General features: G+C 39.3%; 1 protein-coding gene across 2 annotated transcripts in view; it reads left to right on the top strand.

The window, feature by feature from the left end:
* pde4ba (phosphodiesterase 4B, cAMP-specific a) overlaps positions 1 to 21,962 on the top strand; it is a 371,390-nt gene that overhangs the window by 184,449 nt on the left and 164,979 nt on the right. For both annotated transcript variants that reach the window (XM_055164841.1, XM_055164842.1), the window contains exons 2-4: positions 14,988 to 15,182; positions 20,152 to 20,188; positions 20,322 to 20,392. In XM_055164841.1, coding sequence (XP_055020816.1) covers positions 14,988 to 15,182; positions 20,152 to 20,188; positions 20,322 to 20,392 — 303 coding nt within the window. The remainder of the gene's footprint in view (positions 1 to 14,987; positions 15,183 to 20,151; positions 20,189 to 20,321; positions 20,393 to 21,962) is intronic.

Consider the following 21,962-nt stretch of genomic DNA (forward strand, 5'->3'; position numbering starts at 1 on the left):
TTAGTCCTCGGTTCAGTCCTGGTTCAGCTCTGGTTCAGTCCTGGTTTAGTCCTGTTTCAGTTCTGGTTTAGTCCTGGTTCAGTTCTGGTTTAAACCTGGTTCAGTCCTGGTTCAGCTCTGGTTTAGTCCTGGTTTAGTCCTGGTTCAGTCCATATACAGCGCAAAAGTTCAGCATCTTTGCAGTTATTTTGGTGAGAGTAACTAAGGTGAGAGTAAGTAATGCAATAGTAATGTAATGCCTTACATTTTAAATGCAGTAATACTGTAATGTAACAAATTACTTTGAAATGACAGTAACAAGTAACAAATAACACATTAGAGTTTTAAAGTAACTTGCCCAACAGTGGAAATGACAGAGACAAATGACATTATAATGCTCATAAGGCACTCAGAGTTTAGTTTCATTCTTTTGTTTCTGTGCGTGCAGTTTGAGACAATTGACATCATCATCATCGTCATCAAAGCTTTGTTTTGGACACACTCGGCCCGTAGAGCATAACGACGTCAGCACAGCATATAAACAAATATAACAAGAAAAACAGATTTGAGGCACAACAATAGTTTCTTAGTTCACATGCTCAACAAAATCTGATTATAATCTGATTTCTGGACCTTTGACGTTATCTAAAAGTAATGAGAGGTGCCTGATCAGAAAGAAATCCAATGCTTTTACTGTTTACGTGGTGTTTTAATAGTGTTTTGAGTCCAAATATCTGTTAATAATTGCGTTGCGAGCGTGTGTGTGTTTGTGTGTAACCGCAAACACTGTCAAAACAAATTTTTCTTGCCTCTTTGTCTGACTCCTTATGTTTGGGAATGATTATTTGCTTTCTCAATGGTTCAGAAGATTGTGTAAAGAAGTGGACTGAGGGAGTGTGACGTCAGCTCATGGAGTTCGGCTCCAGTAATGAAGCTCATGAGGTTAGGAGTTATTGGAGCGAATGTGGAGCTGTGTTTTGGGAGAAACTTGAGAATTTGGGATTCTGAGTGCGAGTATCATAGCAAACAAAGAGCCAATCCGGAGCGAGGCTGTTGAAGGTAACGCCCCTCCTCGCCCACACCACTGGTATGGGAGCAACCGTAAGGAAAAAAGGCATCTGATGAATTGTCATATCTTGTTTTTCAGACAAAATAGTGAAATAAAAACACCAGGATCATGTAGAGTGGGTTAATATGGACATTTTAAGACCAAAATGGCAAGACTCAATGCAGCAGTTACAGAGAGAGGGACAACAGATTTTCAATAGGAAGTCAATAGGACCAGAGTCAATGGACGTGCTCACTTCCTATTCAGAACACAGCGGGTAGTGGTTTATCTATGTCCATTTATATACAGTCTGTGCTCAGTCTATGCTCAGGACACTCCATAGTAATAGTAAAATATTTAATTAATGCATGTGTGAATTAACTTACATCAAAATTCAGCTTGTTTCACTGCTAATTGTAATGCACCAAATCCTGTAGGAAGAAGGACAATAACGTCTTTCCCCTTGATAAAATTCACCAAACATTCTCTTTGTTCCAGCTTTAAATCCTCGATCTCGGGAATCGTTGCCAACACAGACTGTCTGTCTTCGTCTACATCCATCTCGACCGCTTTGTTTACTGTTGTGCTGTACCACAAAACCCAGACAAACGCTTCACAGCTCTTCGCTGATTGGTCGGTTTACGGTCTACAGCTTCCAGGGTTCTTGCAAACCATCTAGTGCAGACATGTCCAAACTATGACCCGTGGGCCAAATGCGGCCCTCAGACAATTTTTTCCCGGCCCTCTGACTTCCAAGTGAATTGGCCCAAATTACCTTGCATTAATTAAAAAATGAACTTTTTACTGCAAGTTTTTTTTTTTTTTTTTTTTAAATCTACCTTGATAAAGCTAATATTTAATATTTAGTGTGTGGTTTTAAGAATCTTAGCATGAATAACAGACTAATAGCTCATTCTATTGTATTAAACATGCACACATTTCAATTATTCACTGTACTGAGCTGCAGTGTACGGCCCTTGATCAGCCCTCTGCTTCATCTGTGTTTAGATATGTGGCCCTTGATGAAAAAAGTTTGGACACCCCTGGTCTAGTGTATTCTGACTCCTGACCTAGTCGCTGGAGGGAAATGAAATTGAGCGGCCTCACTAGGTGCACCAGCCTGACTACTGTTCCCATGTGTTACCTTCCTTTTACTTTCACCATCAGTCATATATTGTATTCCAAACACAGACTTTATATATAAATTGACAGAGGTAACCCGCTAGCCGCTGCATTCCAAATAGGAAGTGAACATGGGGGCGTTTCTTGCTCCATCGACTTTGTTTCCAATTCACTTTGTATTGAAAAATTGTCGCCCCTCTCTCTGTAACTGCTGCAGTGAGCCTCATCATTTTAGTCTTAAAGTGTTCGCATTAACCCGCTCTATATGATCCTGGTGTTTTCATTTCACTATTTTGCTCATAAATAAATTGATTCCTAATACACAACCCGGCTCCAAATTCGCTCCTATAACAGCTGGCCTCGGTGAGCTTCATTTGACCGAAGCCGGGCGCTTTGTGGGCTTTTTTTGCGTCATCGTTGTTGCTTTCATATACAAACCACAACATAAACTCGTCCAATGAACCACAGAAAGACATCTTTGTTCCACTTGTTTTGCAGTTCGTAGAGACCAACTGTAATTCACTGGTATGTTTTCTTGAAGTACAGCCATAAACATCATTAGCTATTTCTAATCTTCTTTTCCATTACAGGACTGCGCTTCAACATACCGATCCATAAAAACAACCCGTGTTAATAAGAAGACGTTTTAAATCATTCAGTTACAGATAGCACTTCTAAATGAATATACAGAACTCTCTTCCTGTTCTTGTTCACAACTGCGGACTGTTTACACGTCCAGCCAGAACCCCACGCTTTGACAAAACACAAAAACACAAAGACGAGTGGATCTGGAGCCCTGATTTCAGAGGGTGTGTGATTGACAGGCGGATTAACCAATCAGAGAGATGCAAGCTCGGTTCGCGTCAAAAATGAATAAGGCTGCTTACATTAAAAAAAGGAGAAAAATCTGCAAAAAAGACTGAGAAACAGAGCAGAGATTTACAGAATCGACAATCGAAGCACCAAAAAAGTTCTTATTTCAATCATTTGGTCAATTCTTTGTTAAAAATTAGGGATGTAAGAATAACTGAAATATTGTGATGTCGTATCGTCAAAGTTCTCACAATAATATCTCTTTGCGTAAATTTAGAGTTATGGTGCAACAACAGCTAAAAAAAAAAGACAGTGGGAACTACATAGACCAAGATCCTTTGCTCATTTGCTTCATTTCAGTGCAGACTACAAGAAGTAATAACAGTTCTAAGCACTTTTAAGTCTTAGTTCTTTGGGTTAAGTCTTGTCAAAAGTAGCATATTAACAGTTTTGTTAAATATCTCAATAAATATCGTACCATAAGATGCATATTGTGAAAATATTGCGTAAATATCATACTGAGAGATTTGGATATTGTTACATCCCTAATCATGAGCTTTCCCTCGATATCACAATAAATATCGTACCGTGAGGTTCCTACCGTGACGATATTGTATCGTGAGACTTGGATACACCCCTAATAAAAATGTTTAAAACATGTGTAACTTTTTGGTTGAGGGTCTGTCACCGAGTATGGCATTGTTCTGCCTGGAATGTTCCGCAGTATGACATTACAGTGTCCGAACAGCCCCCACAGTGGAGTTTTAGTCTTAAGACCCACTTTTACTCTCTGGCTTTTAACACCATGTGAGTTGTGTGGTCCTCGTCATTTATTTTATATTTATGTTCTTTACCTTTTTATTATTCACAGGTTTTCTTGCTCTTATTTGATTTGACAAGTTTTATTGTCTTAACGAGGACCAGTGGAGTGAAGTAGAGATTTATTTTATATTTCTATTGGATATGTTTTATTTGTATTGTGCACCACTTTGTAAACTGTATTGTTTATGAAATGTAGAATAGAAATAAGAAATAAAGTGGATTAAACAGCTCTACCTTACATTTATGCAATTACAGGGGGTTTATAATGCTAAAATACCTCGAAAAACAGGCATTCTGACTGTGAGTGGGGTCGCCTCTCCACAGATCTGACCTGTAACTTGGTCAATTTTGGTCTTCATGAAGATAGAAAGGTTTAATACCATACTGTGAAACATTCCAGACAAAGCAATAACATCTCCATGGAGAAACGCATCTGACGGACCCTCCAAAAAGTTACATAATGCACCTTTTAATATGTTTTCTTATGTTTTTATTTGTCAAACAAGAATTCCTGTGTGCACTAGATGAGTTTTGATTTCAGATTTGTGACTCATGATTTTGTTGCCTGGGATCTAGATTTCCAATTTCTTCAATATTTTACGAAGATGTGAGTCAGGTCACAAATGAATCTCCTGGTTTTCAAATAGACATGATTGACAGGTGGATTGGCCAATCAGGGACACACATGATATGCATGTATATATTGAAATAATAATAATAATAAAAATTATAATATAAATATCACAAGGGGACTGAAAATCATTCCACATTTCTGCAGAATTAATGAGCAAAGCACTAAACTCTTCTGCGGGTTTCACTTCGTGGAAACCATCTGACCTCAGAGCATTAGGATTCGTTCGCTCGGCAGGAGGCAGGTACTTTTTTATTGAACCAATTGCTGCTATTTGGTCGTGACATATGTAACGCGCCAAATCCTGTAAGTAGAAGGGCAATAACGTCTTTCCCCTTGATAAAATTCGCCAAACATTCGCTTTAAATCCTCGATCACGGGAATCGTTGCCAACACAGAATGTTTATTTTCGTTTACATCCATCTCGACCGCTTTGTTTACCGCCAGCCTGGCTACGAAACTCTGTTAATGTGAGGTGAAATAAATTTGGTTTTATTTGTAAATAATAAATGACCAATGCGCTCCTTGGTTTCACACACGTCACTGAAATGAAGAAATCTGATTGGACGATCAAGTTTGACGGGACCTGAGACGCTTGAAGGAGACTGCGAGAAAAGACTGATATAAATCTGTATTCAAAAAACAAACAAACAAACAAAAAAAGAAAACAGAGATGTCATTCTGGATTTACCCGCATATGATTTAAAGCCACTACTCACAATTTTCCCTACAATCAGTCATTGCAGTCAGCCAGAATCGTGCAGTACAAGCCCTCAGTTTTAGTCTTTAGTTTATTTTTGTAATGCCTCCTTCCTTTTATGACAAGACCTTCCTTCTGATGTGCCTTTAAAAATACTTCTCCCCTCCTTAAAGCCGGTCCTTTGTGCGCTCCGGTCTCGTCCTGACCTCCCACCCTCGTCCTTGTGCTCGGATGAAACCTCTTACATAACAACGCGCTGTTCTCCCAATATGAATGAGCGCGGAGGGGTGGAGGGGTGGAGGGGTGGAGGGGTGGGGGGCCAGTGACGCAGCAGTCTCTTCCCTCTTCGCTTCCTCTCCTCTCTCCTCTCCTCCCCCCCTCCTGTCTTCTCTTCCTCTCTTCCTCTCCTCTTCCATTTTTCTACAACAGTTAATAATAAATAAGAAGAATGCATCAGTTTTATAGAAAGATCCTCTTCCTCTCCTCCTCTCTTTCTAAACTCTTCTCTTCCTCTCCTCCTCTCTTTCTAAACTCTTCTCTTCCTCTCCTACTCTCTTTTTCTCTCTTCTGCCCCTCCTCTCTTCCTCTTTTCCTGTCTTCTCTCTTCCTCTATTCCTCCTTCCCTCCTCTCTTCCTACCCACTTCTCTTGCTCTCCTGTCTTCCTTTCCTCCTCTCTTCCCCCTCCTCTCCTCCACCTCTCTGTTCTTCCTCCCCTCCTCTCTCCCTCTCTTCCCCTCCTCCTCTCTTCTTTTCCTTCTCTTTTCCTCTCCTTCTCTCCTTCTCCTCCTCTCTTCCTTCTCCGCTCCTCTCTTCCTCTCTTCCCCTCTCATCTCTTCCTCTCCTTTTCTCTTCTCCTCCTCCTCTCCTCCCCCTCCTTCACTCCTCTTTCTCTCCTCCTCTCTTCACCTCTCATCTCTTCCTCTCCTTCTGTCTTCCCCTCCTCCTCTCCTTCTCTCTTCCCCTCCTCCTCTCTTCTCCTCTCTTCCCCTCCTCCTCTCTTCCTCCCCTCCTCTCTTCTCCTCTCCTCTCTTCCCCTCTCCTCTCTTCCCTTCCTGCTCTCCTTCTCTCTTCCACTTCTCCTCTCTTCTACTTCTCCCCTCCTCCTCTCTTCCCCTCCTCCACTCTTCCTCCCCTCCTCTCTTCTCCTCTCCTCTCTTCCCCTCTCCTCTCTTCCCTTCCTGCTCTCCTTCTCTCTTCCACTTCTCCTCTCTTCTTCTACTCCTCTCTTCTTCTCTTCCCCCTCTTCATCTCTTCCTTCTCCCCTCCACCTCCTCTCTTCCTCTTTTTCTCTCTTCCTCCCCTCCTCCTCTCTTCTTCTTTTCCTCTCTTCCCCTCCTCCTCTCTTTCCCCCTCCTCTTCTCCTCTCTCTTCCTCTCTTCCTGTCTTCCTGTCTTCCCATAGTCCTTCTGGTAACAGCATTAGACTCACACTCTTACAGTCACAACACCTGCCCCCCGTCCTCCTCCTCTTCCTCCCCCCTCCTCCTGTTACCTCACGAGCGGGTCACATGACTGCCGCTCTTCGTCCTCGTCTTCCTCGCTCGTGCGTGAGAGAGGGAGGGCCTGAGTCAGACCAAGGACAGCCGCATGATGTGAACTGGAAAATGACCGTGTGTTCCTGTATCTGAAAGCCTTTGTGTTGTGTTGTTGTGATATTTGTAGTTTCTATGACACACCGCAGTCTGTCGTCTGGAGACATGCGTCAAAACATGAGCTTCATTGTAAACAGAGGAACATTTTCTACATGGAGACCAAACCAGACCGAGTTACAGCTCAGATCTGTGGAGAGGTGACCCATCAAAATATCAATGTATCGTATCATTCAATGTGATGATACAGTATTGATATCGTGGGCTGCTGTATCGATATATCACCAAGAGTATTTTTTTGGTATATTTTACTAAATTATTTTGTTACAGAGCGACGGTTTTGTTGCTTGTTTAGAGGAAGGAAACTCTTTTGTGCAACACATTTGACATTGTCACTTTTTTGATGATTTAAACGGGCGTTTTTCATATGAACTTTGCACAATAAGTAATAAAGACTTTTAGTATCACAGCCATGATTTAGCCTTTATTTTTTATTGAACCGTATCGAATCGCTTTGAAATATATCGTATCCAATTGAAAGTGCACAGTATCGAGATATGTATCATATCGTGACCTATGTATGGAGGTATGTTTCGAATATGTACCATGGTTTTTGTTTTGAGATATGTATCGAATCGTGGCCTTTGTATTGAGATATGTATCGTATTGTGACCTATGTATCGAATATGTATCATATCATGGCCTTTGTACTGAGATATGTACAGTCCCTGACAAAAGTCTTGTCGCTTATCCATTTTGTAGAAACAAAAGCTTATAACCTGACTTTAAATTAATCGATTGGTTTTAGAAATGTCTCATATGAAGCTAAAACCCTCCCAAATTATGCTCAATATACTAAAATAAATTTGCTTCACTGAAGAAAGATTGATCATTTAATGAACACAGAGGTCAGATTTTGGGCAAGACAAAAGTCTTTGTCGCCTTGTCATATGATGCACCCAATCCTAGAATTACAGCCTCACCTGTGATCAGTTACTGATCAGTCAATTAGTGGGTGTGTGTATAAAAAGAAGCCCAGCACACCAGACCTTCACATCAACTGCAACTTGACCTCTGACAACATGCCTAAGATCCACCCAAAGCGTTAATTATCAAGAGGCTGAAGACCAGATCCACTGCTGAGGTGGTGACACCTTCAATGTGTCTCAGCGTCAAGTACAAAGAATAAGAAAAAGATCTGAAATGACTGGAGATGTTTTTGACAAGCCCAGGTCCGGCAGACCCCGCAAGACAACTGCTCGGGAGGACCGTTTGTTGATTCAAAAATCCAAGGCCCCTTTTCCACTGCAGCAGACTCCACCAGGCCTGGTCACCTCAAGTCCCTGTGTCAACCACAACAGTTTGTAGAATTCTGTCTCGAAATGGCCTCCATGGTCGAATCAGTGCACAGAAACCAGCACTAAACAAAAGACAATTAAAAAACCATGTGGCATTTGCCAAGGCCCACAGCCTGCTAAAAGGATGGACACTGGAAAAGTGGCAGAAGGTGGATTTTTCAGATGAATCCTCGGTTGAATTACACCACAGCCACCGCAAATATTGCAGGAGACCTACTGGAGCCGCATGGATCCAAGATTCACCCAGAAAACAGTTAAGTTTGGTGGCGGAAAAATCATGGTCTGGGGTTCCATCCAGTATGGGGGTGTGTAAGACATTTGCAGGGTGGAAGGCAATATCAATAGCCTAAAATATCAAGAAGTATTAGCTCCTCTTACATTCCCAACCATAAAAGGGGTTAAATTTTGCAGCAGGATGGTGCTCCATCGCATACTTCTATCTCTACATCAAAGTTTCTCAAGGTGAAGAAGATCAAGGTGCTCCAGGACTGGCCAGCCCAGTCACCAGACATGAACATCATTGAGCATGTCTGGGGTAGAATGAAAGAGGAAGCATGGAAGGCAACAACCAAAGAATCTTGATGAACTCTGGGAGGCATGTAAGACGCTTTCTTTGCTATTCCTGATGACTTCATCAACAAATTGTATGAATCATTGTCGAACTGCATGGATGCGTCCTTCAAGCTCATGGAAGTCATACAAGATATTAAATATGGATCTCACAGCACCACTACTTCATTCACTGACTTTATGCAAAATATTTTTGTATTTGAAGTAAATTATTTGTTCAATTTTCTGTAGGCGACAAGACTTTTGTCTTGCCAAAAATCTGACCTTTCTGTGTTCATTAAATGATCAATCTTTTTTCAGTGAAGCAAATTTTATTTTAGTATATTGAGCATAATTTGGGAGGGTTTTAGCTTTCATATGAGACATTTCTAAAACCAATCGATTAATTTAAAGTCAGGTTATAAGCTTTTGTTTCTACAAAATGGATAAGTGACAAGACTTTTGTCAGGGACTGTATTGTATCGTGGCCTATGTATCGAGGTATTTATTGTATCATGTATGGAGGTATGTATCGTGTCGGCAACTTCTTAATGATATCCAGCCTGAGTTGGAGGTGTATTTACGTTGTTGACATGTTTCATCTTCTATCTGTTCACCATCTTCAGAACAGTGTTATATCAGCGTATATCAGCTGTACTGTCTTAAAAAAAAAAAAAACAACCAAAAAAAACAAGAAGTGAATGTACATACTTAACGTTTTTGGGTTATACTGGTTAACTGTAGTGCATGTCAGTTGATATTCTCACTGATCATGGTGTAACAGACGTTTGAAAGGTTTAAGAGTTTTATCAAAATGTTGCGGTCATGATATAATCAGCAAACTGCAGTCCGCTCCACCACAGTGAGATAAGCTGAGGGCACTGGTCTGTCTGAGCACGTGCAGACCTCACACAGCCACACAGAGCCACACAGAGCCACACAGAGCCACGGGGCAGAGGAGAGCAGGGCCGCGTCTCATTTCTCTTCCCTCGCTTCCTTCTCCTTGATTCTGCAGAAAATGGGTGAGGAAGTCCCACCCACAAAGGAGACAAAACGAGAAGCGAGGATATAAAGTCTTCACCAATACAGACTAATAAAATGTGATTATTTGATTCGATTTCTGCCTCTTGAAGCCTCCCTTCTTCCTTCCTCTTGTGGTTTTCTTTGAGATAGCACTTAATATAACACGTTTGGTTGACAGCTGAAAAATGGAGGATCGACGAGAGGAAACAAGGAAGCGAGGAAAGAGAAATGGGACTCACACGCAGTGCAGGCATGCGTGTTAATACATGTTACTCACTTTTGTCATATCGTGTGATATTTTCTCTGTATATACTAGTCATACTACAGGCCGGGCTGCTGGTTATACGCTCATAAATCTCACACGAAAACAAGAGAGTTCAGAGTTCACTGTTTTGTCTGTGTCAGTGAAAATAAACTAAGGTGAAGGTTTTGACAGTAAAAGTAGAGAATTATACCTATGAAAGTGTATTATTTACTAGTGATTGTAGTCAAATGGCGTCACTTGCTCGAGAGAATGTCATTCGCAATACTTGCCAAAAAAATTGCACTTTGTAACTTCACTGGTGGCAGCTTGTTTCTATGGAGATGTTATTACTTTGTCAGAAAGGTTCCACAATATTGCATCTTGAAAAACATGGATTCTTACTGTAAGCAGGGCTGCCATTCCACTGATCTGACCTGTAACTTGACCTGATGGTGTCATCTGCTTCTCTCCATGAAGATATTATTAGTTTAATGCCGTACTGCAGGACTTTCTTAGCCCGGCTGCCGCCACCTAGTGCCTCTGGATAATTTCTTTTCTCTCCAGCGACTAAGTCAGGAATCAGAATACACTAGACGGTTTGCAAACTCAAGCTCCTGTCTGGGTCCGTTTTGTGGTACAGCACAACAGTAAACAAAGCAGTTGCGATGGATGTAGACGAAGACAGACATTCTGTGTTGGCAACGATTCCCGAGATCGAGGATTTAAAGCCGGAACAAAGAGAATTTTATCAAGGGTAAAGACATTATTGCCCTTCTTCCTACAGGATTTGGCGCATTACATATGTCACGACCAAACAGCAGCGAGTGGTTAAATAAAAAAGTACTCGCCTACAGTAGAGTGAACGAATCCTAGTGAAGTGAAACTGCAGTAACATTTCCATTGAGACAAGGAGGTGACAGACCCCCGCTGGAAAATCTTTAAAGGTTTCACTACAGCCGTGTTATAATGTTGTTACCTCCTCAAAAACATACCTGGAGTTGTGTTTTGTTTCATTCTTGCATGTTTGAGTAATTATGCCTTATCATTAGTCTGTCCACATCTCCAAAACTGAAATGCTCTGTTCCACCTTGTGATGTCATGTGGTAGTCTGAATTTATTTGTTTGGAGGATAAGCCCCTTGAGATGTTTCGTCGTCTTGTTTTCGAGGGGATCCTCATAATCACAACAACAGAAGACAGATACAGTAGGGTAGAGAGGAGGCTACATAAATTCAGAAAACAAATAAACAAACAGAAAAACACACACGTACACACACAATGAGTATTAGACACAAAATAAGTCAAATTTGAGCAAAAAACAAAAACAGAGGTCAGATATAGTCACAAAATACAACAAGATGAACAAGAAAATTCAACAAGATGATCAAAAACAATTAAATGTGTTATGTAAATTTTGCACCAGTGCATTTTTAGATGAAGGTACAGAAATTAATGCACAAATCCATTTAGCTTTATATTTAAATGAGTGGTTTTTTTTTTGTTGTTTTTTTTTGTTTTTTGTTTTTTTAGTTTTTTTGTTTTTGTTTTTGTTTTTTTTAGTGTTTTTTAAATATTTAAATGAGTGTTTGTTTGTTTGTTTTTTTATATTTAAACGATTAGTTTTTTCACTTTTGGGACAACAAAAATATTTGATCTGTGTGGTATAGACTGAATAAATAGTGTTTGAGATATTCAGGATCACAGAGATGAATGCATTTAAAGATAAATAATAACCAGTGAAGTTGACGTCGGGAGAACAGAGTGAGCGGGACAGATGGTGGTACATCATGCAGTGGTGAATTCTGAAGAGACACTGGAGAATAATATAATAGTTCTCAAATGAACAGCTTCTTTTGCGTTTTGTTGAGTAGAGATGAAGGGCTGAAATTATCCAAATGATTCTAGTGAAGGTGTAAGGATTTTAAAAAAAAAACAACACACACACAGTGGAGCAGGATTTGTGCTTTAAACACATGTGAATGAAACAAAATACAACTCCAGGTCTGTTTGTAACGAGGACAAGTGACACAAACCTCATATGACTGACCCGTGTTTTCATGTACACACACATATACCAGAGCTGATGCGTTCAAATACACACATACAAACAGACAAAAAACACCTCCCCTCACGGCCGCCTTCATGATAAGGATGTCAAGTCAGCAGTGCGTCTTTGAGCTTTCACGATCTTCTGTTTGGTCACCAGATCCTCCATCCTGGTGCGTGTTGACACTACATGAGCTAACATGAAAGGGACTTATGGCAGAATAACAGGAAAGTCTATGTCAGGCCAGTCTCGTACAACACAATTGGAGTGTGAGAGTTTGACTGGCCTTGACCGTAGAGGCAGTGGGAAGCATGGTGTGTCACTGTCCTCCCAGAGACCAGAGGGGGATGGAGCTGGGGAAGCTGGTCTAATCTTGGTGGGAAATGAATATCTGGTATTACATTTGCTGTTTTGGAAATATGCAAAAGTGGAATATTAATCGGTCAGTCCATATGAAATCAGACGTTTTCAAGGAATCTCCCCTATGAGCCATCTCAGATTTGGCTGAAAAATATTCACAAAATGTCTAAAATCACCAAATGAAAGAATCTCAAATTTTAGCTCAATGCCTTAAGTCCTTCCTAAGTTATGGTCTGAAATATTGGGGCCATGCTCACTTTTTTGGAAGCCTTAATTTTTAAGCATGTTTGAGAGACCATAACTTCATAAAAAATAGAGCTAAGAAGCTGAAAATGTGTATTATTGTAGATTTTTGGTCATAGATTCCCACAGTGCCCCCCTTAATAAAGATACCCAATATTTGACAAGGGATTCAGAAACATGCTCATAAATTAAGGCTTCTGAAAAAGTGAGCATGGCCCCAAAATTTCAAGAATGACTCAAAGAATTGAGCTAAAATTTAAGATTCTTTAATTTGGTGATTTTAGAATTTTTTTTGAATTTTTTCAGCCAAATGTGAGATAGCTCATAGGGGAGAGCGACTGATTTCATATGGACTGACCCTAAAGGTTCTATAATACATAAAGTTGACTCTTGTGAGCACATGTTTGAGTAATCCTTTAATATTTCTGATTTTATTTATTTGTAAAACGACAGCACATATTAATGAACATTAAAAATTTAAATATGTAAAGATTAAGGCCAGCGTGGTTCATTTCTATCTTCAGTCCCTCAGAGGGTTGATGTAAAATAATCTACAGGACAGAAAAAAGTACAATCAATCACACAAAAGTACATAAAACCAGCACACTCACTATACATGCAAATAAATGTCAAACAATTCATTTGAATTTCAAAGTCAAGAGTTTAAGAGTTATACCAAGCTTTAAACCAACAACCTCTCAATAAAAAAAAAAAAAAAAAAAAAATTGGTTAAACATGGTAACATGAACAACCACTGTTTTTTTTTTTTTGTTTTTTTTTTAAGCTTTAGAAAATGCTGCAGTGTTGAAAGTTCTCGTATATGAGCACACACTGTATTTCATGTTTGAGCTGCTCGATAAGCAACAGAGAGCTGTCCAAAAGTACTTTTCCTAAACGGCACAGAACAGTCACTTGTAGAACTGCTCTTGTTGTGTTATTTGAATTTCTTTTCACAAACTTCTAATTCCTGTATATAACTCCTATAATTGCCAAGTTTGTCTTATTATTTCTTATATGATGAAAATGTGATATGTATCTGTGTACATCTCCAAAGCTCAAAATACTCCGTTCCACCTTGTGATGTCATGAAGCGGTAGTTTTCAATTTAGCAGCAACATTTTGATTTGAGTTCAGCAGAGATTGGCAATTCCAGGGCTGAAATGATCCAAATGATTCAAGTGAAAGTGTATTTCCTGTATTACCACATGACATCATAAGGTGGAATAGAGTGTTTTCTGTTGAAACAAAAAAACAACTGCATGTATGTTTTTGATAAGGAAACATTATAACTGAAAATATATTGCCAATGCTAAAGAAAAGTGTAAGAACATGCAGTTTCATTTCAAAAAGAGTGTTAGGATATTTCAGCACTTTCCTGTTTAATTTTACTGTCTATTTACATTTGTGCTGCATATGAACCTTTACCTAAATGACTACAGACCTGTTCAAGCAGATTTCTGATCAAATACTGCAGTAGTGTCGATATGTTGTCATCAAAATAAAGATATATATTTTTGTCAGTATTGTCCACCTATAGGTCTTATGCATTTATAAATACATTTTCAACGTATGCTACTTCCAAAGCTCTTTTCTGTGGCTGTACTCATGCACTCACCAGATGGTCTGCACAATAACTATATAGGACACATAATGAGGTTACATTATGGAAGCTCATATGTTCAATGTTCATCTCGAAGCCATTTTTAATTGCATAAAATGACGAGATGTTTTACAGTGAATGTATTGCCAGTGGTGTAGATGAAAAATGAGAGAGAAAAGAGAAAGATGTACCAAAACAAGTGTCAGTTTAGCCACTTCTAGGGCTGTTAATAGAAGTCAAGTGATTTTTACTGCTTATTTAGACTATATTTTTGCCATTTATATTGTTACTCTTTGTTGTTATAATATATTGTGATGTGTGAGCTACTGTGTCCAGATTTCCTTCATGGATCAGTGAAGTCTGTCTAAATCTAAAATACCCAGATTATAACTGATAATAAAACAAGTGTAAGTGTAAATACTGACATTAATCGCGTAAGAACTATATTGAAATAAAATCTGAACTCACAATGTTAATAAAAAATGCTCTTGTTTAGACACAGAACAACATTGTACTCACAAAAAACTAACAAATTGTAATGACGAGATGTTATTTTAATCATAAGTATCGCGTAATCAGGAAATACTATCTTGCAGTTCAGTGTTTTATGTTTAATACAATGCTTCTGTATTTAGACAATAGAATTCTAAATAATGGACATTTTTATGTTATCACGTGGTCTTAAATAAGGTCTGATAAAACTCAAGATTTAGGAAAGGTTAAATATTGTCTTGCATGTTTGTATTGATCCTTGCTCAAATAACGATGCAATATCTGATTGTTTGACTCTTTTGACACCGATCCCACAGCACCATTGACCTGACTCCACACACTAACCCTCGTGCGCTTGTGTGTTTCAGTTTTGACGTGGAGAATGGCCCCTCGGCGAGCTGTAGCCCCCTGGACCCTCAGGCGTCCCCGGGCTCAGGCCTCGTGCTTCACACAAACTTCCCCGGACACAACCAGCGCCGCGAGTCCTTCCTGTACCGCTCCGACAGCGACTATGACCTGTCGCCCAAGTCCATGTCCAGGAACTCGTCCATCGCCTCCGAACTGTAAGGACACAACCATTCAAACACAAACAGAGGAGTCAAGGAGCTGTGCCTGATTTTTACTGTCTTAAAAATGTGAAAAACACAACTAGTTCATTTTAAACAGTTTAGTGGTCCAAAATTAATCCTCATTTACTTTATGCATTTCAAGCATCTGGATTATATAACATGATAACAGAGTAAAGACTGACTGTGACAATAAAGCTAACAACAACTAGCACTTCCCAACACTTTATAATTAGATGCAGACTGGAGTCAGCAGAGAGCTGCTCTCCTCAGATGACATCTCATCTATTGCTGGTTTCAGATCACATCACACCATTCTATAGTCCAGTGTTATTTAATACAGATGGGGGCAGCTAAAATTAATATTTTTCAACTGCAGATATTTGTTGAAAAATAGCAGAGTCTTGGGTCTAGTCAATAATAGAAATGATCAGGTTCCATATTTGGGAATTTACCTTTCCGACTAGAACTAAACCAGGACTGAACCAGGACTAATCTTGGGCTTTGGTGATCAGGCAGTGCGGGCTGCTGGTCCTTTCACCCAGCTGGTCACCCAACGGTCTACGCAGGCACACCTCCGGGCCCATCCCGACACTCAGTCAGGTTCAGTTCTGGTTCAGTCCTGGTTCAGTCCTGGTTCAGTCCTGGTTTAGTCCTGGTTCAGTCCTAGTTCAGTCCTGGTCCCTCATGTCTCAGTTCTCTATAGGACAGTAGTGCAGACATCATGAGCCTATGCAGGTTGTTTTCACCATTGCCAATAGCTCCGGTTGGACATTTAAGTTGTAGCTATTTTATATTTGTTATTTTTTATATTTCACTTCGGGAGAAGTGGGTGGACGGTGTACCCCGCGTACCCCGCCCACTACACCCCTGATCATGTTGATGCACTGTGTAGTTTGGCTTTATGTGAGGCTTATGAACACTACTGTTGTATGTGTAACAGCATTCTAACTATTGTGTGTAATGTCACAGAATAGTTATAATGCACAGCGGTGTGGACAGTAAAGAGATCATTTCATTGTTCAGGGCAAGGCGTTTCCTTACTGTGCACATGTCTATATGCACTTTCAATCTTGAATCTAGTGCCCTGACTTTAAAATGTTTGCCTCCCCTAGTGTAAAAGTCAAACTCTGCCTATGGTAATCTAGGTCAAATAGGAAATACTGGCTCTCGCCCCCCATTTGAGAGTGTGACATCAGCACATTCAAGAACCTGAAACCCACCAATAGGGCAATAATATTTAATACAGAAGGGAGCAGCTAAAATGAATATAGATAAAATGCAGATTTGTGTTGGTAGATGGTAGGTTATAGGGTCTAGTCACTGATAGAAATGATCGAGTTCAACATTTGTAAATTTCCCTTTTGGATATTTCACAGGAAAGTACATTGTAATCAATATGAAAAACAGGAAAAACAGGCCCCATCTGGAAGTATCACAGCATCACATTTTAGAATCTGAAAACCACCAATACAATATATCTGTATTGGGGCAAGACACATTTGGCTTAAATACTTAGAGGGAAAAATGGATACAGAACATAGACTGTATATATAAATGGACGTATCTAACGCTCTAGCTGCCGCGTTCCAAATAAGAAGTTCTCATGTGGGCTCTTCCCGCTCCTACTGACCCTGGACACTGGAATATTGTTTTCCCCTCTTTCTGTAACTGCTGCTGTGAGCCTCATCATTTTGGTCTTAAAATGTTCGTATTAACCTGCTCTACATGATCCTGGTGTTTTTTTTTTTGTTTTTTGTTTTGGCCTGACTCCAAATTCGCTTCTGTAACCTGGATCTATAATAAAAACTGAATAAGGCATTCCTCGTCTTTCTCGGCTCCAGACCGACTAGTGGCCGCTCCAGGTACTACAGCCCCTGGAGTTTGGGCCTGGAAAGAATTCTCCCATAGAAGCTCAATGCATTTTTAAGGGAATTTAAACTGCTTGCGTTCGGATGACAGGGCATCTACAACTTTCACGAAGGTCGGATTTTGTAGGAATTCTTTTCTATTTTCACAACATACACTTTAAAAATGTTTAAGTCCTCAAAATGCCTAAAAGTGACCATTGTAAGATTTAGCGTCGCCCGGCTCTGAGTCCACGCTGGCTCCGCCGTCAACTCTCGCTCTGATTGGTCCACACGCTCCACGCCGTGCATGTTACAGACGTCACATGGGTGGGAAGAGCTCACCCGTAAATGTGGAAGAGAAAATTTTCGGGGGCCCACGCGCCATTAAGCACAGACCACTGAAAACAATACGACACCATCTTGGATTCATCTTCCAGATTTTATTATGGCTCTGTGATGTAACCGTTTGCATCGCGAGCTTCATTTGACTGGAGCTGAACGCTGGGGGTGACGTCACACTCGCTTCGTCCACTTTTGTATACAGTCTATGGTACAGAACCCATAAGGTGTAGCCAAGAATATTTACATTCACAGTGAATTCATGTACTCATTTAGGCAAATACAGGTTATTCTAGTTTGAGATATTTATTGTACAGATGTCACAATACAACATTTTAGTTTTATGGTTTGTCCAAAAAAAAAAAAGCACATTTACACTAAACAAATTGAAATTGTTAAATCACTTTCACATCACTTTTTAACAGTACATCAACAGTCACTACACTTTTACACTGGGGTTGAGTTTTTAGTGTAGCTTGAATTGAAATGACTTTTTGCTTCTAAAATGAATCATAATTAGCTCTTCTCAGTTTAATTTTCCAGTATCTGACAAGCTCACCTTATTTCCAAATAACTTTCCCAGAAGACGACTCTGACTAGAGACTTGTGCAATTTAGCAGCATTTCCCAAGAACATCATAACATAAAAAAATATATGACTGTTTAGCCCAATCATTAGCTACTTTATATCATTTAGTTTTGCACGGTGCCATACAAGGTTCTGCTCTATGTCTGTGACCCGTAACCAGCTTCCTCTCCATTTTAGGAATCAGATTGGTCAAAACATTTAGTGCTTAATCACAACTGTAACTCCAGGGAGACAGAAAATAACATTTACTCCGTTACTCCGTTGTAAATATACTGCATATAAAAGATAATCTAAATATTTAAAGCCCATATAACACCACTTTTTTATGTTGTACTCACACATGTTTAACTCACAAAGCCTGCGTATTTAGGCTGAGTTCCTCCTTGTGATGTCATGTGGTAATACACACACTTTCACTCGAATCGTCTGGATATTTCTGGCCGTGGAGTTGCCTTTCTCTTAGTAAAAAGTAAAAGGTAGCTGTAAACTTCAAAACTATCGCTACATCACAAGGTGGAAGAGAGCACACTGTAAACCCGAGTAAGTTACCAGAACTCAAAAAAACTGAGGCAATCGATTCGATTATTTTAATTTGATGAACTTAAAAGCCACAATCTTCCAGAACTTAAAAAATCGGATGGTTTACTACTTGTACTTTTTGATAACACCTGAATTAAAAGTGCTCATTTAGCTCAACTTAAATATTTGTAATACATGAGTTTTCAAACCACTGAAATTATTTAATTCATTTAAAATTTTATATGTAACCCATGATTTTTGTACACACACTGTATACACAGTCCAGCATATCCAGCTGTATCTACACACATTATAATATACATATAGACACGTCATATTATACACACATTATACACACATTATACACACCATAGTAGGGCGATTTAAACCCAGGTCCCCCATGTGAAAGTCTGGGGATTTACTAGTCTAATCAATATTATATCATGTGTTTATAGTTTAATAATACATACATACATACTTACATTACACATTATGGTATACTGTGACAAAGAGGGTCTTTATCCCCATTTTTTTCACTTTTCGTTTCATTTACATCTATCTCCAGTCAACTAACCAGCTAAATAATACTATCCCGGGTTTGTTTTATTTAGTCTTTGTTTAGTTGAATTAATCACTATGCACACAGTTACTTGAAATTCATTTTATTAGTTTATATCTATTCATTTTGCTTATTAACTTACCACCTTACCTGTGACTCCACATGGTCTGGGGACAAAACAGGGGGCGTGTCTATCGGCGGCCATATTTAAAGGCTCTGTTGAAGGTGTTGGCCCAGACCATGTGGAGGGAAGCCTCAGATTCAGTTCTTTTTGTGTTATGAAATTGGTTTGTAGGATTTTGTTTCAGTGTTTCTAGTTTATTCGGAGCACGGTTTAATTTAAAGGGGGATTTAGGCCCTCAGCCAAGAATCTTGTGTAGCACACCAAAAAAAACAAAAAACAGGGAAGTAAGTCCAACTAACCTGTGAGATGGTGAGGACCCAGGGGGAGGGACTTCCTTTCTGGGAAGTATAAAAGTGGAAGCAGTTTAACCAGTCAAGGTGAATCACCATCAGTGCAGCCGGGTGTCTGTGGGGTATTTTCTTTTGTTTTGTCAATTTCTGTTACTTTTGCTTTATTTAAGCACAGTTATTTTGTAAATATGTATTTTCATTTTGCCCACAACTCGGTGAAGGATGAAATAAATATTTTTTGGTAAAGGGAAATTTTTCCGTCTGCCTCCTTCTTCGACCACTTTGGCCAACTTCCCCACATATACATATAGTACATTATTATTTTTTACATATTATTTTTAACTACTTCATTCTAAGTTGTACCTCATCTATGTTTTTAAGTTACGCTCAGTTATACCCACAATAGTTTCCTTTAATCAAAAAATATGAGTTAAAATTACTCAATAAGTAGAAAATGTTACAGGGACTATTTCTAAAACTTTGAGTATACGCTACTTAATCTATTTGATTACTTTGAACGTTCGGGTTTACAATGCATTTTGAGTTTTCAAGATGCAGAAAGTCTGATGAATGAAACAAAACACAACTCCAGATATGTTTTTGATCAGGATTCTAACATGACTTAAAGCTTAAGTAAAGTAAATTTGGCATAATACAGGACCTTTTATTGACATGTTTTGTGTTCCTTGTTTTTCAGACATGGCGATGACTTGATAGTAACCCCATTTGCTCAGGTAATTTTTTTTTTCTTAATTTGTAATATGAGAAAATATCAGCAGTGTCTGTTTCTTTCTATTGTGTACTCTAATGTCATGGTTGGAATCTGCTTTAGTGTTGTGTATTAATTATGTACCTCTTCTTGTGTAGGTTTTGGCCAGCCTTCGAAGTGTGAGGAATAACTTTACAGTGCTCACCAATGTCCAATGTGCCTCCAGCAAGTAAGTCCTTTAAAACTACATCTTTTTAGCAGTAACTTATGTAACCTGTTAGTGGGTTTATCATCATTTTTAAATCTGTTACGACATTACACTTAAATATCTTACATATTTGCATTAAAAGTTGCCATTATACAGGTGTACTATGTCACTTTTATGTTGGAGGTTTTGCCATCTGCTCGTCTCAATTGAGATGTTATTGCTTTGCCGTGTCGAGGCTTCGAAGCATGTGCTGAGTAATCCAGGAAGGTTTTGGTGAAGTGTGTATCAAGGCTTGTATTGGTAACATATGTGATGACGTTTAATCCGTGTATCATTCATTCATTCGTTTTTCAATATAAAACCAAAAATAAGAAAATGAAAAAACAACAGTTTTCTTCGTTATTTGTCTCCAAAACCAAAATGAAAAAACGGATAACGATTCGTTTTTTCAGTTTTCGATTTTGTGTTTAAATGAAGAATGGAAAAAAACGGATAACGGCCATTTCCCGTTTACGTGACTTCCGTGACTGCGATGCCGGACTTTTGCACCGCATACGGACTGAACTAGGACTGATCCAGGTCCGAGACCAGAGCAGGACTGAGACTGGGACCAGACCGGGACCAGAGCGGGACTGAGACCGTTTTTTCGTTTTCTTATTTTTGGTTTTATATTGAAAAACGAATGAACGAATGATACACGGATTACGTTTGACATTCGTAGATTTGGCTCACGATTCGAAACATAAGGGCCAGTGAAATGCAATAAATTCCCCCTCACATTTTTTGCGATGGAGCCAACAAGAAAAAAAGAATATTTTCCCCTGTATACCTTATTAGGAGATATCAGCTCAAATTGTTCCAGGCGTGTCCAGACTTTTTTCGTCAAGGGCCACATATCTAAACACAGATTAAGCAGAGGGCCGATCGAGGGCCGTAGACTGGTGCTCAGTACAGTGAATAATTGAAATATGTGCATGTTTATCTTGTTAGAATGAGCCATCAGTCTTTATTCATGCTAAAATCCTTAAACTACACACGGAAAATTAAATATTAGCTTTATCAAGGTAGATTTTCAAAAAACTTGCAGCAAATAATAATTTTTTAATTGATGCAAGGTCATTTGCATCCCTTCACAGCCCTTCACAGGTCTGTTTCTTCTCCCATTAAGTTGTATTGACGCAATTTAGAGTTTGGGGGTGGAATTGCAACAGTGATCATTGAATTCTCCGGTTGTTCTTCTCGTCAGTTGATTGACAGAACAGGGGCCGGTCAGATTAAAGGTGGGACCAGAAACCTTGTGGCATCTCCGCTAGAACCGCCCCTGTTGACCTGTTTCTTGACCCTGCTTGTCTCTACAAAGATGCGTTTAATGCCATACTGTGAAACATTATAGGAAAAGCATTAACATGTCCATGAAAACAAGCAGATGACTGAATCTCTTCTATAAAGTTACATATTGCAACTTTAATTAAACAACACGCAAAAAAAAAAACCCAAACAAAACATACTACTATTTTCAGCTGGTCCCATAAACTTCCATTGAAAAAAATGAAACCTGTAGTTATTCTGAATCACCACCAGAGGGAGGTAC

Source organism: Boleophthalmus pectinirostris, unplaced genomic scaffold (assembly GCF_026225935.1).
Source record: "Boleophthalmus pectinirostris isolate CB_2022bp ecotype Guang Dong unplaced genomic scaffold, ASM2622593v1 HiC_scaffold_7, whole genome shotgun sequence".
Classification (NCBI taxonomy): domain Eukaryota; kingdom Metazoa; phylum Chordata; class Actinopteri; order Gobiiformes; family Gobiidae; genus Boleophthalmus; species Boleophthalmus pectinirostris.